Here is a 13,868-nt window from a genome sequence, read left to right as displayed (position 1 = left end):
AGGACACCTTTTTTTCAGCTGTACTACCTATGCAACAAGTATACAGCGTGAGACTTTTTTTTCCCCTTAATGTAGGAAGTAGAAGAATTTCTGCTAGAAATACAAATTTACCAATACAAGTAAGCAATTGAATTGCTCCCCTACGTTCACAACATTAGCCTTCATAAGAAAGGAGCAGCACGCACCACTGCTGTGTAGCGATGCCCCTGCTGTTAACCACTGTAGTGTTGTAAAGGGGCATGGTAGCACAGGGGCTGCAAGTGACAAAGTGACAAGAAATCCACTTTTGTGTTCAGCTGTAACTTGTGCTCTACCAGAGCGTACTCTACCAGGAGTACGTTGAGAGCCGTAGGTCACCTTTAACAAGTAATTTTCTTCTGCACGCGTCAATATTATCTCCAATGGAAAAATGTGAAACATTTATAAATACCTTTATGGAAAGGCAAAAGCAGACATTCTCGATCAGGCAGGAAGCAAAGGGTTCTTTAAAACTGTTTAATTACATGTTTTGGGTAAGCATAGACAATACAGGAGATTTACCACACTCTTAGGTATTTCCATTCTTTTCTCTAGGCTTGAACTATTCATTAAGAATGTCTTTCAGTCAACATCCTTGCTCAATCACTTTTGCTGCAAAGAAGGGTGCTGGAATAGGACTATTGCAGGAAACTTCATTCCATCAAGGCATGATTTTCTGTGGGCTTTTTTTCTCCTTTAATAACCACCTACTAGTCGTTGAAGATATTCGGAGAGAACCCTGCCTTCCAAGATGCCCTGAAGAATGTACTGAAACCAAACGGTTGGAGTCCTAGAAATGCTGCAGCCCTAGAAATACTTCAATCAATACCAATATGTATGTTGTAGAGCTGAAATTCTCTTTTTCATTGGCACTGTGCCACTGATGCCTGGCTTGTGTCCGGACACTTCTACATCAGTTTTGTTTTCTTCTTCTTTCATTAGCCTTTGGGCTTCTTCCCCCATTTTCTTTCGTTGCTGCGCTGCTTCTCTTTTTTTTTTTTCCCCTTTCTGCTACCTGTTGTTGTCTGCAATTAAAGAAAATGTGAACTGCTAAAGAACACGAGTCCAAATTTCAGCATACTTTAAGTTCCTGTCAGAAATGGGTTATAATTAAGAATTTGCCCAAATATTTTACGATCTAAAAGCCACTCAGTTCTCAAGGATTCAGTGTGTCAGGGGGAACGTAGGACAGTTGTAAGGCCCAGAGCTATTTAGACAAATCTAACGCTTCAAGTAACAATACTATCTGTCTTTTCCAAAATCAGACCAAAACAATTTGACTTGCCTAGGACATTGGCTTGTGTCCCTCCTTCCCCTCAGCAGAGGCATCAGAAGCTATCCTCTTTGTAATGCAAGTACTACAAACATTTTCTTCATGATCAGATGAGGTGACAACTTCTAATGTTCCTTTTCATGTATTCAGCATCTGTGTTGTATTCTATTGCTCAGTACAGATAGAAACAATAGCCTTTAAGGAAAAAAATATTAAAGTCTACAGTTGTGTATCCTTTTAGCATTATTTCTTATCACTGCTATAAAACCCCAGACATCATTACCTGCTAGCTCAGAGAATCTGTCGACAGAAATAGGTTTCTAATTTCAACAAATACATGGCTGACTAGAGCAAAGGAAAAAAGTAACCCCCAAATCCACTTGTTTTATTCCCCACTTCAGCTAGAACACATCACTGAGTGGCGCCGGGGCAACAACTGGATCCATACTCCAAGTGGCACGTTGCAGCTCTCTCCTCGATTGCATAAGTAGTAACAGAATGATGTTAGGAGGTTGCTCCGGCTTCGCGTTCAGTTTATTAGATTAGAAAAATCTGTCAAGCTGCTTGCAAGAGGGCTTAAAAATAAAAATGAAGCTTCATTAGTTTGAAAAGGTGAAATTTAACACAGATTCGGTAAGAATAGAGATGTGCTTATTAAAAGAGAATCAAGAATTCTCATTGACAAGGCCGTAAGGAGTTAACTTTCAACATGCCTAAACTACCCGTGCGCATCCACATAAGTGTGTAAAATGCAGAGAATTAAAAGCTGTCATCATTGGATGCAGCCGTGTCTGGTAGATGCCAACTATGGACAAACTGGGCACACAAAACTTAGAAGTATTTGAGGTACAAAGGCTTCATGTTATCTTTGGACTGGGCAGGACAGGAGAGGGACTGCACTTATTCAGTACCTTCACGGTTTCCCTTCATTGATTATTAATGGCCAGAAGTTTCCCTATGCTCTGTTAAGCTGCTCTGCTGTCTGTCATGGAAGAGTGAAATTAGTAATTTGCATCAGGATCTACCTCCCAGGTTAACGGAATTCCCAACGGTGTTTTTGAGGTGATGTCCCACTGTTGTACATTCCACCAGAAGGCCAGATAGGTGACAGTGCTGTCAGTCTAGCATATGCAGAGTAATAATGTTTGCCACTTTACAGTAGCAGATTTTTGTACGTTCCCTGCACCTCTGAACTGATGCAGAAAGGAAGACGGTATATGCGCACTAGCCTGCACGTAAAGGCAGCGGTATTCCAAAAAGCCACATGAGGCGTTAAGCAGTGCTGCTATTCATTTGCAATTCTGAAGCGAGGACAGTCACAGCAGATCATGTTTCTGCCCCACCCTATAAACTGCACAACACACAACTCCTCTGCACAGAGAGGTGGTTTCCATGCACTCCGCTGGCTGAGTAATTTTATTGGACTCCAGTAGCATCCAAATGAGAGGAGACCTTCACATTACCTCAGACAGAGGAACTGAAGTCACTGAAAAATAAATACAAGCAATAAATACAACCACAAAGTGATTACCTTTTCACTGCTCTTTTACTTGGTCATTATTCCAAACATTGATCTCTATTCCAAACTTCCTATGCGTATTCAACATAAAGCTACGACCTTTCAGGCTCAGAAAAGGTTTCGTTTCTCAATAAAGAGGCACCTATGATGAACTACAGCCACAGGTGACTCATTCTTTCTGGGTTCCAAAGCAAGAATTTGAGCGGAGTTTGGATGGAATGATGCAAGCTGTTTAAACCAGGGAAGTATTCATTCCTGATGTCAGCCTTGCTTTGCATTCCTAACACAATTTACGTCCGGAAAAACCCAACTCATTGGTTAACAGAACACTAATTATAATCACTGTTAGCACACTGTTAGCAGACCTTCTTATTCCAGCCTGTTTTTACTTACTGTAGACCTACTGAATAACTGTAAGAAGAACGACTTCATACTATTCTTTTACTTCAACACGATTATAAATGTACAAAAAACATTTTCACACACGAGACATTTTATACAGTGCTGCTTATTCAGCCAAAGAGCATTTAGCTTGACTGTTCCTGTTGGGAAAAAAAATAAATTCGTTGGCATTTAGAAAGTCTAAAGGTGCAGATAGGTATCTACAATTTGCAGAAGCAACCAAGTTCTAACTAACTTCAATTAACTGAAAATCCAGTTTAAAGGAAAATCCATTTTATCGTCCACTATGTTGATCACTGCCTGGAAAATTTGGGTGCATCTCAGCCCAGAATCTGCTGGGGAGTGGGGAAGAAAGAGACTACAGGAACTTTGCAGGCACTAGTAGCCTACTGCTCAGCACTGTCTTCCAGAACGCTTTGGTGTCCAGGAAGCCATATTGGGCTTATTTCAACTGCTACACATAAATACCAAGCCACCAGAGAAAAGGTCACAGGATATAGTCTTCCCTGTTACTTAACGGAACACAGCCCTCCATTTCTACACAAAAATGATTCCAGTCTAAGACACTTCCAGATATTAACTGAGCACCAATAGGTACCCAGACACAGGCAGCTAAGGGAGATCCTTACTTTTTCTGCACATGGATTTCATTCTCAATAAGCACTGCTGGAGTACAGTCAGCATTAACACTCCGGAGGGTTTGGGGAGACTTTGTCCCCCATTTAACTGTCTGAAATCTTCAGATCATTTTGTAGACCAAGAGGCAGTCTTCTAGCATTAAGAGACTACAGATCAGTTCCTTACTACCGTCTGCTGAGAACAGAGGCAGGCCTGCCAAGTACTATGCCGAAATGTTAAATGTCAGAAGTTAATTACACCACAGATATATACTGCAAGAGAAACTGTAAACCCAGAAGGTATTGCCTATCAACCTTGCTAAAAAAATCATCTGAGACTTTGTATGGAGTACTTGATTACTGTACTTGTAACAAGTAAGCGTAATACCTTACAAAAAGAATTACACAAAAGAACAAGACAGATCTATGTACATATACTACATCAAGTGTCCTAAACAACTCCGCAGCTCAAGAGAAAAAAGCAAAGACAGAGCGCTAAAATATTAATAATTTTTAGATTTCAAAACAAATCCAAAATGCAAATCACGAGTGGGCTTTTCAAAGGTTTACAATCTTAGCCCCTTCAGTATGAAATTGTCCATCAAGATTAACACAGCACTACTACTCTTCAGCAAGGAAAACCCCAACAATTCTCTCCTCCTTTTTTAACCGTAACATTCAATTTTGAGGTTTCAGACAATTTTACATGTCAACAACATTTAAGTCAGAACATTTCCAAGCACTTCACCTGCATTATGCAATGTTTGTTCTTCCTAAAGATTTACAAATCTAAGAGACATTTTACTGAAGCTGATTTAAAATACCCCCAAAAAACCAAGAAGATGCACGCTTCCAGGGTTGCGCAGTGATGAACTGTCAACAGGTTTCAGTCCCGGTCATTTATTTGTTGGAGCCCTAGCAGGTGAGTGTCCACTTTGTTGCTGGGCTCTGGCAAGGTTGCCACTTACATGGCAAAGCAAGCAGAGGCCCAGTGTTGGTGTGGTTGTGAAAGGGCTGCCAAGGGAAGGTGAGGACCAGCGGTAGTTGGTATTCAGGGCACCTTTTGTGTGGGAGGAATTGCTGGAAGATTTTAATTGCAAAGCTGGGCTGTAGTGAGAGTGAGAGAGAGCGTTGGGTCCACTGGGAGGCTAGGCTAGTACAGAGCTCCAGTGTTGGTGTGGCTGTGAAAGGGCTGCCAAGGGATTGATGTCATGGAAAAAGCCAAATGGCTTGGGAAATCTCTTTATTTTATGTCATTTTTCTTACCTTGGCATATCCAGTCTCCCTCTGAGATGATAGAAGTGGTTCATCCTGCGATTCAGCTGCCCTTGTCTTGGGACGCATGTCCATCTGTGAGAGGTTTCTCAGCCCTGCTCTTTGCCAGTAGCTGTCATGTCCTGTCTTGCCCTGTCCACCAGCTGCCCTTGTGGCAGCTGCTGCGGACAGCTCATGTGGGTGGCGGACAAGCTGATTTACTGTGCAAATAAAGGGGATGAGAGGTTGCCTGTCTGGATGTGTACAGGTCTTCCCTACTGCCCTCAGGTATAAGGCAGTGCCACCCACCACCAGCCAGGGACTTGCCCTACACGCTCAGCTTGTGTACAGACAGCTGTGCTCAAAATGCCTCAGGGCTCCTCACATCTCCTGAAAACCTCCCATGTGGCTCCCATCAGCCACCAAGTAGCCCCTGGTCACAGGGTTTGGCCACACCTGTGCCATTCACAGCTTTCTTCATCTGCCAACAGGAAGGAGTGAGGGAAGGAGGAAAAGCAGGAAGAAGGGGAGGGACAGAAGGAAGGAAAAGAGGGAGGGAAGAAGGTTGCATTTGGCAGCTACCTCCAGCAGCTAGAGCCAGAGCAGCTGACAGTCACCGTGGGAGAGGCTCACAATGTCCTCACCAACTTCCACCACTTCTTTGCCCAGCGGCCTGGCTGTTCTGACAACTTTTCCAGATGTGCTCTTCATTCCTGAAATCGTGAGTTTTTTTTCCTTGCTGAAAACCAGCCTGACCTGTTTTGCTTGTGTTAGTGTGACAAACTCAAGCTGATTGCAACAGAGGTGGAAAAAGAAACCCCTTTTCAGGAGGACGGGAACTCACAGCCACTTTAGACAGTGGCACTTGGTTGTGAAGGTTTAACATGCACCAGCTGAAACTGGTTTCAACATCACATCATCATGGGGGTGGGTGGGGTGGGGTTTGGTGCCCAGATTCGCCCTGCAATAACCAGATTGCCCTGCAACAACCCAGATAATGCCCCTGAATTTAGCATTAAAATACAAAGACACATTTCTGTTTGGGTCTACTTACAAAGGCAGACAGCCATTTGTGGTCATACCCTGGATCCTGGGATGTGATATATCTCTACCTTCTGCACTCAGATGTGGCCAGCACCTCTGTGCCAAACTGTGCTGTCTGTCCCCTCACAGCCATATCCCTACGCCTTGTGGCCATCACATATGCAGCCAATGTCTTGGCAGGGCTCCCATCTCTCCTCCCCGGTTGTTTCTGCTTTGCTTTGCCCTTTGCATCTCCCTTCCCTGCTGCGCACCAGTTTACACCAGTCTGCACTAGTTCACCTGCTTGTCCTTCTCCTTCTGGCTCCACCTGGTTTGCTGAGATACCTCCTCCCCAGCATTAGCATAACCTTGCTGTAAACCAGCACTGGAGAAAAAAAAAAAAAAAACCACCAGGAGCAGGCTGAGATAAGGTTGTGGACATTACACTGGGAGGGAGGCCCTGTGGCCCCAGTGTAACCTGGGCCAAGTCTTTGCCTGGGGAGGGCTGGGCAGGGAGAAGGGCCACCACAGGGGCAAGAGCATCCAAATGAACTGATACAAAGCAGTGCTGCAACTTTGAAACCCTCCCAGTGTGGCCCCAACTTCAATCCCATGCAGCTGAACAGCTTGCAGGTGAATGAGTGTCCCTGTTTGGCACAGGGCTGCTGTGCCCCAGCACAGGGCAGTGACACCGTGAGGTGTGGCTTTGTTGCACTAGGCTGCTGAACTGCACCTATCAGGTGCCAGGTGAGTTGCAGCAATATGCATGGTCCCTGCATGGTGGAAAGAAAAACAAAAATTAGAAAAAGAAAATGAAAAAAAGCACCCTGAGGTCTCCGTTGCCTACTGTGCCCATCCTTTGTATTGTCTCAGTACAGCCCTACACGCCCTGGAAGCTGGGCAGCCCAAGGTAGCTGCCTCAAAAATGGCACACCTCAGTGCTTCTGAAGGGAAAGATGCTGCCCAGAGCTCAGAGGATCTCCCAGGACCTATAAACCATCTACCATGTGCGCACCAGATCTCATCCCCACAGAGAGTCCTGAGGACAGCATTGGCCTGAGAATTTGCTGTCACCCCACTGGAAATATTGCCATAATGAACACTGCAGGCTTGATCCTTCTCCCGTGGAGATACTTGTCTGGGGTTAACTGCATATTAGCATGACTCCCCAGTATGTGAGTGAGCTAGCTCTACTAAGTGCTGCTTGCACACGGTTAGCCCTTGCAGTTTGTTGACTACAAAGCACCTGCAGTTCTTGCCTACAGAGCAGCTCCCAGCCTGGCCCAATATATGGGGCTGCTCCATCACAGGCTATGCATTTGCTCAGACATTTCCAAAACCCCACAGCCTGGCACCTGATCTCCAACAGCATCCTCCCCTTCCCTTGCAGATGCAGCTAGATGGAGACGCCCATTTAAAAAGCCACAAATCAGTCTGGTTTTTTAGAGCACTTACAAGTTCCATCACACTTTTAAAACCAGTGGGTTTATTGTATCCCCGCATCTACCACCGGCTTTCAACTGGTAGTGTAACTGGAGTTTCCATCTCTGCTCTTCTCCAGCTTCCTTAGCAAAACAAGGAGGTCTGCAGGTGTCTACTCTAGAAAGCAGGTAACTACACTTTAGTTAAAACAAACTATCCACTTGAAGACAGTCAAAACCTTAGCTCCTGTGATAAAAGCAAGGTTACAGACATATCATTCATTAACTATGCTCAGATTGTAACCTTGGTTGCTCCTGCTTAATTAAACAGCTTCTTAACAGCAATGTTAGCTATTCCCCAAATATTTGTATATTGGATACCTTGTGTCCAGTGATGCAATGAGTTAGAAGCACTTCCATCTTCTCCTGAATTGTAGGAGAATAATTGGCTTTGTCTGAAAGCAAAGAAACTTAATAGAAAATTATGGTCACCTCCATGGGAAATGCAAGAGTTTCTGATGTTTCTCATTTTACAGTCAGGTTTATCTGTGAGTGATGAGCAAACTGTATGCTGGGTAAAACATCCATACAAGCATCTGTATTAATACGAACAAACTTGTGAAAACAGGAAACCCACAAAAGATTACATGTATGGAGGGATCAAAGCCCCATGTGGGTCTGTGGCAGAGTCTGATTCATGGCCAGCTCAGCCTGCCTCCCCCTCTCCTGACCCAACTATGGTCCATTCCCCACCTGGGATCTTTCCACCGAGACTCCTTGGTCTCCTTGTGCTACTCCTTGGTCCCCCTTGTGCTAACAGAATCAAGCACTGAAACCCCATTTGCTTTGAGGACAGGGATTCCCAATTCATGGAAATGCTCAAACATGAGTTACTGTCCTGTGGATCTAAGAAGAGCCCTAAACCTCCTCCAGAGAGCACAGACAAGGCAGAGGAGCCCTGAAGACCCTGGTGGGAGCAGATGCAAGTAGAGCTGGTGTGCAGACCTTGGGGAAAGGGGAAGATTGGTGGTTACTACATTACTTCCTTTATGTTCTGAAAAGGCAAATGACATTCACCCTACCACTTCCTTGCCTTGCAGCTCCTCATTTCTACTAGCACGCAAGGTGGACCTCCAAGGCTTGTGTGGATTCTCTTGGAGGCACGGGCTAGAAATCAGTCAGACACTTCCCAGCGCTTTAGCTGATGGAAAAAAGATTCACTGAGAATGATGTGTTGTTCTACCTTGCACTAGCAGTGAGAACAGAAATTACTGAGTGACCAAGAAGGGTTCAAGGGAGATGTCTGTCTGCAAGTCTCCCTTGTGCAGAGTGATGGCCTATATACCTCACAAACTGGGAATATATGGTGTGAGATCTGTTTGGGATGCACAAGGAAGAGTGTTCAGGTCCAGGTCATCTGGGGAGAGATGGACTTTACAACTTGCTCTGCATCGGGTGCTGCTAGCTAAGGACCTGTCCCTATAGCTTGTCTTTCTTTAGCCATTCCCAAGATCACACAAGGGCCTGCCCAATTCTGCCATCTCATCCCACTATGCAGATGGGGCATTGCTTGAGACCTTGACATTACCCACATCCCCAGTTTTTGTGCAGCAGTGGCCTTGTATGATCTCCTGTGGCACCATCACCATGCTTAGGCCAGAATATGGGGGGCTTCTCCAGATGTGTTGGGTGAGGGAATGCAAGAACAGAGTGCAAGGAAGTAGCAGGACATCTCCAAGTAGGACGCAGTCACCTGCTACTGACACACACATTCCTCATTCCAAGAAGAGAGAAAATGCTGGCATGACCCTTCTGCTCACTGCAACAAAGGGAAACAATTGACCAAGAGCTGATCCAGTCAGCACTTTAGGCTCTCTCTACTACCCAAGCTCAGGCTGTTTCTGGCCAGTGGCAGAGTCAACTCACTTGAGCTCAGTTTCTGCAAGGACAGAGGTAAACTAAAGTGTCTTCTAAATGCAGCAAGATTTGATTCTTTCAGCCCAGGTTTATTCATTCTTGATTTTGCTCAACAGTAAGATGCAAGCTAAGCGTGAGCACATACTCTTGAACAGTAGTTTTATATGCTGCTAACAAGAAGGTTTGCAAACTGAACACTTTGCAATCCTGCTGAAGGTGGATTTAAATTGAGCTGGCAAACAGGAATAAAGCTTTCAGCCAACTGCTCAGCAGGCATGGCCTTTGAATTAAAATTTCCATTAACAGAGTGAGGTACAACTCAGTTAAATTCACCTTGCCTCTTCGTACGTACGCGACTGCTGTCTTTAGAAACCTGCACTGAAATCAAGGCAAAATATTGCTCCTAAATGTCTTTAACATCAGAACTTCGGACATAACTTCCCAGGCTGATCTTGAAGTATTTCTAACGTGTTTTCTCCTGTACTAACAAAACAGGTGGTAGAAACACCTTTTATCATACAGAGAAATCTTCTGGTAGGAGTTGGGTGACGGATCCTCCAATCTATCATCTAGCATGTACCTCTGTGTGCTTCAGTTGGAGATCTGCTACATGAAGGGGTTTACTCCATCTCTGGGCAGACGCTGGCATGTATCATGGATGTTCTTTTTCTCCTTTAAACTTCTGACAGCTGTAGCACTTTCTAAGTTCTGGGTAGGGTCCACGACTACTGTGCTCAGTATCAAATTGGCAGAAAATGAAGTTAGGTCTTATCCCAGCACATGTCCAGAGGAGACTACCATAAGAAAGGCTGGATTGCAGGTTTTGGAGCGGACTTCCAATGGCAGTCATAACACTGCAATATCCCACAGGAGACTGTGGGGTGGCTGTCCTCAGCTATTTGGGCTCCGCCTCATTTGGGGAACTCCCCCACTTGCATGAACAGTATTTGCACAACTCCAGCTGTTGGCCACCACCATCACCTTGCCCTCCCCCCCACCAGAGGACACACAACTTCTACTTTGATTTCACAGTTCCCCCACCATAATGAGTGAGCCTAGGGAAGGAGGTGGAGAGTGCATACATTAACTCCCACTACTGCTGCTTGCTTCAAGATCTCCCAGACATTGGCATTTTGCAAAAAAGACCCCAACAAACCCACAATGAACTCCTTCTGAGGATTCTTTATTGCTTTCACAATCTTATATCTTCAGTAGTTTCCCAAGAAACATGGGGTCTGTTGATTAAACACCATCTTAATGAATCAAGTAAATACATGCTTAAAGTCAAAGTCATGTTCACCAGCTGCTTAAGTCTGCATGTTCCTAGTTGAACAGTGGTCAGAAGAATCGTGGGAAAGCAAACAAAGGTACTGAATGGTAGCAATGGGAGCAGCATATGAATGTCATGAGACAGCTACCGGTGCCCTCCCCTCTGAAATGTAAGCCTAGACAACCTGTCCATTTGGGCTGGACTTTCCCAATTGCACCTCTGAGCAGAAAAGACAGAAAGACTGAAGTTTTTACCACGCTGCCCGTCTGACATTTGCCCAGGAAGACTTCTTCATTCCCTGAGCTTCTTTCACCTCACTCCATTCCAGCTTTGTGTCTGGAACCTCATCTTCAGGCTCGGGATCCTCACGAACAGTCCCCTCAGGCAGTGCCACTACGATGGGCAGAGGGCCCTGCTCCTCCCGGAACTCCACTACATAGAGACTCTTCTGGTTCGCTAACTGTTGGTGAGTCTCCTGGGAGTAGGAAAGAGAAAAGACAATCAAAGCAATGATGATCATGCTGGTTTACTTCAGGTCAGTCTCTACATGGTATATGGGGTAGGGAAAAAAAAAAGAAGTTTACTAATAAATAGTCTAAACACTGCATAAATTAAGTGACTCGTCAGGCTCATCCTCGTGGGTTTCAAATATGCTAATTGCATAAGCAGCAGGAATTCAGGTAGATAGACTACAGATATACTAGCATTACAATGTCATCCTAGAAGAACTTGCTTCTGGAAAGGATCTGGCCAGAAAAGGCACATCCTGTTAATAAGGATGCACGTTAGTAACGTGCAGTAACTTTTTTATGTCTTCATATGGATATAAATTTTGCTTTGACAACAGTAAAGTGCTTATTACTGCCCTGAAAAGTAATATTAGCTAACATAATGATATGAATTGAATATTATTTTCAACTATACCTCTTCCTCACATACAAGTTGTTTTGTTAACACTCAGATTTTACAGAATAAGCATCTACCAGAACAGAAAATTTTTCCCATTCAGGGCAGTCAAGGAAATATATCAAGTACACACCTCTCAAAGCAATAATATTGCATTGCTTTATTATATATAGCATGCCCTTCTTCTATTCTCCTATTCATTCTTCTTCTTCTTCTACTCTATTCATTCTGTGGAAGACTTCTCAGAGACAATGCATTGAAAATATATGACAGACTTCAAGTTGATTAACCTCAGATAGTGAAAAGCATCTGTAGCTACCTAATTAGGCAAAGAGGATCATGACCCCCCACCCCTCCCGAGGCTCAACTGAAAAAGTTGGTTAAGACAGGCTGACAGATTTGGCAACTATATCTTTGCAGGGGTACATTAAGAATGTAAGCAGCTAAATCCTGGCAGCTTCCAAGACTCTACAACCAAATGAGATAACCAGGAATTTCAAAAGACCTGACTCATCCTAAGGCTGGTGTTCAAAGGAAGTCAGATGGAATGCTGCATATTGGATCTTTCCATCAAGCACAGACAGCTGGTTCAGACAGAGACACCTCCATTGTGAGCACTTGGAGTTAGAGGAAATGACACCACCTCCCTGACTTATTTCAGAGATGTTAATTATACTAGCGACAGAAGCAGCTGTGACGTTTGGTCCTTAGGCAATGAAAATTTAGAATGCTGACAAACAAGCAGCAGCAACCAAACCTGGGCCACAACTTCCTCTGCCCATAATTTTACAAATGTCACCAAAAATACTTCAATGAAAGCCCAGAAATTCAGACGTCTCTTGGAGGCACTTGGATGTGGAACAGCTAGAGTTACATACAGCCATTTCTGACTGGACAACTTTGTGTAACTGCTGAGGAATTATTCACATGCAGATTTTGTTTGCTCTTTGGAAAAGTACTTAATTTTAAGCCTAGAACATAAACTATTTGCCCACTAATTACTACAATATCAATCCCATTCTGTCCCTTGACCTAATGTATAGAACCACTGAGAGTGCAATCTACCTGTTGTGTCAAGCCTTTAAAGAGAGCTTTGGTAACGTTAATCAAGTTTTTGGATCCAGAAACCTTGGCGTACATGTCTTTAATGCCAATTAGTTTGCAGATGGTGATGATAGCTCGGTGGCAACGAAGACCATACCCTGGGGAAAAAAGAAGTATAACTCAGCATTGCATGATTATTTGTAAGCATAGAACTTAGCTAAGGAAGAAGAGAGAACTAAGACCTTTTCTTAGTTATTTTTGTTACCCAGCATGTTAGAATACATTATATCTTAAAAATGGCAAAACCATTCTGGGAAGACCATTCTCCCCAGTCTTCCCAGTCTTTGCAGGCACGGTAACATAAAGATCACGGGTTTTTTATATGAAATATACCTTACTTAAGATATTGCAAAACCAAATGAAAATGTCACCACCTATAAACTCAAAACATAAATCCATAAAAATGCAACCTGAAGAACTGTTTAATACCACAGGTTTGGTAGTATTCCTTAGAAGTACCATTGGCAGCTTTAGAAGAACCTTCCACAAGCATACCCCACCACCCGATATTGATTAATGGGAACATTAATTAAAAAAAAGGCAATTTCTTTCTCCCACTCCCAGCAGAAAAATAACTCTAGTACTTCCCAGAACTAAAACTAATTTAAAAAATTAAATTAGCAGAGAAGCAAGGCAACAAGTTTTAAAAAGAAACCATTATAAGGGGAGAGAATCTAAATGTAACTGCATCCTGACCAAGACTGTCTTTTCTAAAAACCAATACCTACATTTCTTCAAAACCTCTTCCTTTGCAATTTCAGGTGACCAACTGCTGAATGACAACTTCAGTACCTCCTAATGATGGTAAATCTGACTTTAAAGTCCTGGTTCACATACATGATAGAGAGATTTAAACTGGTCTCATATGGTGAAGTTACTGCTCAAAACAACTGGCATGCTCAAGCACTGCTGTCCTTTGAGCTTCCTTCCAGAAGGACTCTGCAGTAGGAGCAATGTTAGTGTGTCTCATTCCCAGGGAGACTGCTGCTGGATGAGAGGCCTACAGTGCCTTCCTAAAGCCCGAGATTGTGCTCAACGCCTTTATCAGACCCAGAGCTGGCAGCAAAATTGGGGAGGGAAGGAAAAGGGAAGTCCAAGTAAGTCTGTGGGCAGTAATGCTCCAACAGAAGAGTCTGGTCTAAAC

General features: G+C 43.8%; 1 protein-coding gene across 1 annotated transcript in view; it reads right to left on the bottom strand.

Moving 5' to 3' along the window:
* LOC142055080 (small ribosomal subunit protein uS5m-like) overlaps positions 1 to 13,868 on the bottom strand; it is a 305,459-nt gene that overhangs the window by 215,065 nt on the left and 76,526 nt on the right. Inside the window, exons 10-11 of the mRNA XM_075088532.1 lie at positions 12,686 to 12,822; positions 7,909 to 11,189 (exon numbers count right to left, since the gene is read on the bottom strand). Coding sequence (XP_074944633.1) covers positions 10,965 to 11,189; positions 12,686 to 12,822 — 362 coding nt within the window. The 3' untranslated portion in view covers positions 7,909 to 10,964. The remainder of the gene's footprint in view (positions 1 to 7,908; positions 11,190 to 12,685; positions 12,823 to 13,868) is intronic.

This window comes from Phalacrocorax aristotelis, chromosome 3 (genome assembly GCF_949628215.1).
Source record: "Phalacrocorax aristotelis chromosome 3, bGulAri2.1, whole genome shotgun sequence".
NCBI classification, from domain to species: domain Eukaryota; kingdom Metazoa; phylum Chordata; class Aves; order Suliformes; family Phalacrocoracidae; genus Phalacrocorax; species Phalacrocorax aristotelis.
The sequence above is the reverse complement of the archived record's forward strand: the minus strand, read 5'-3'. Positions and strand labels throughout refer to the sequence as shown.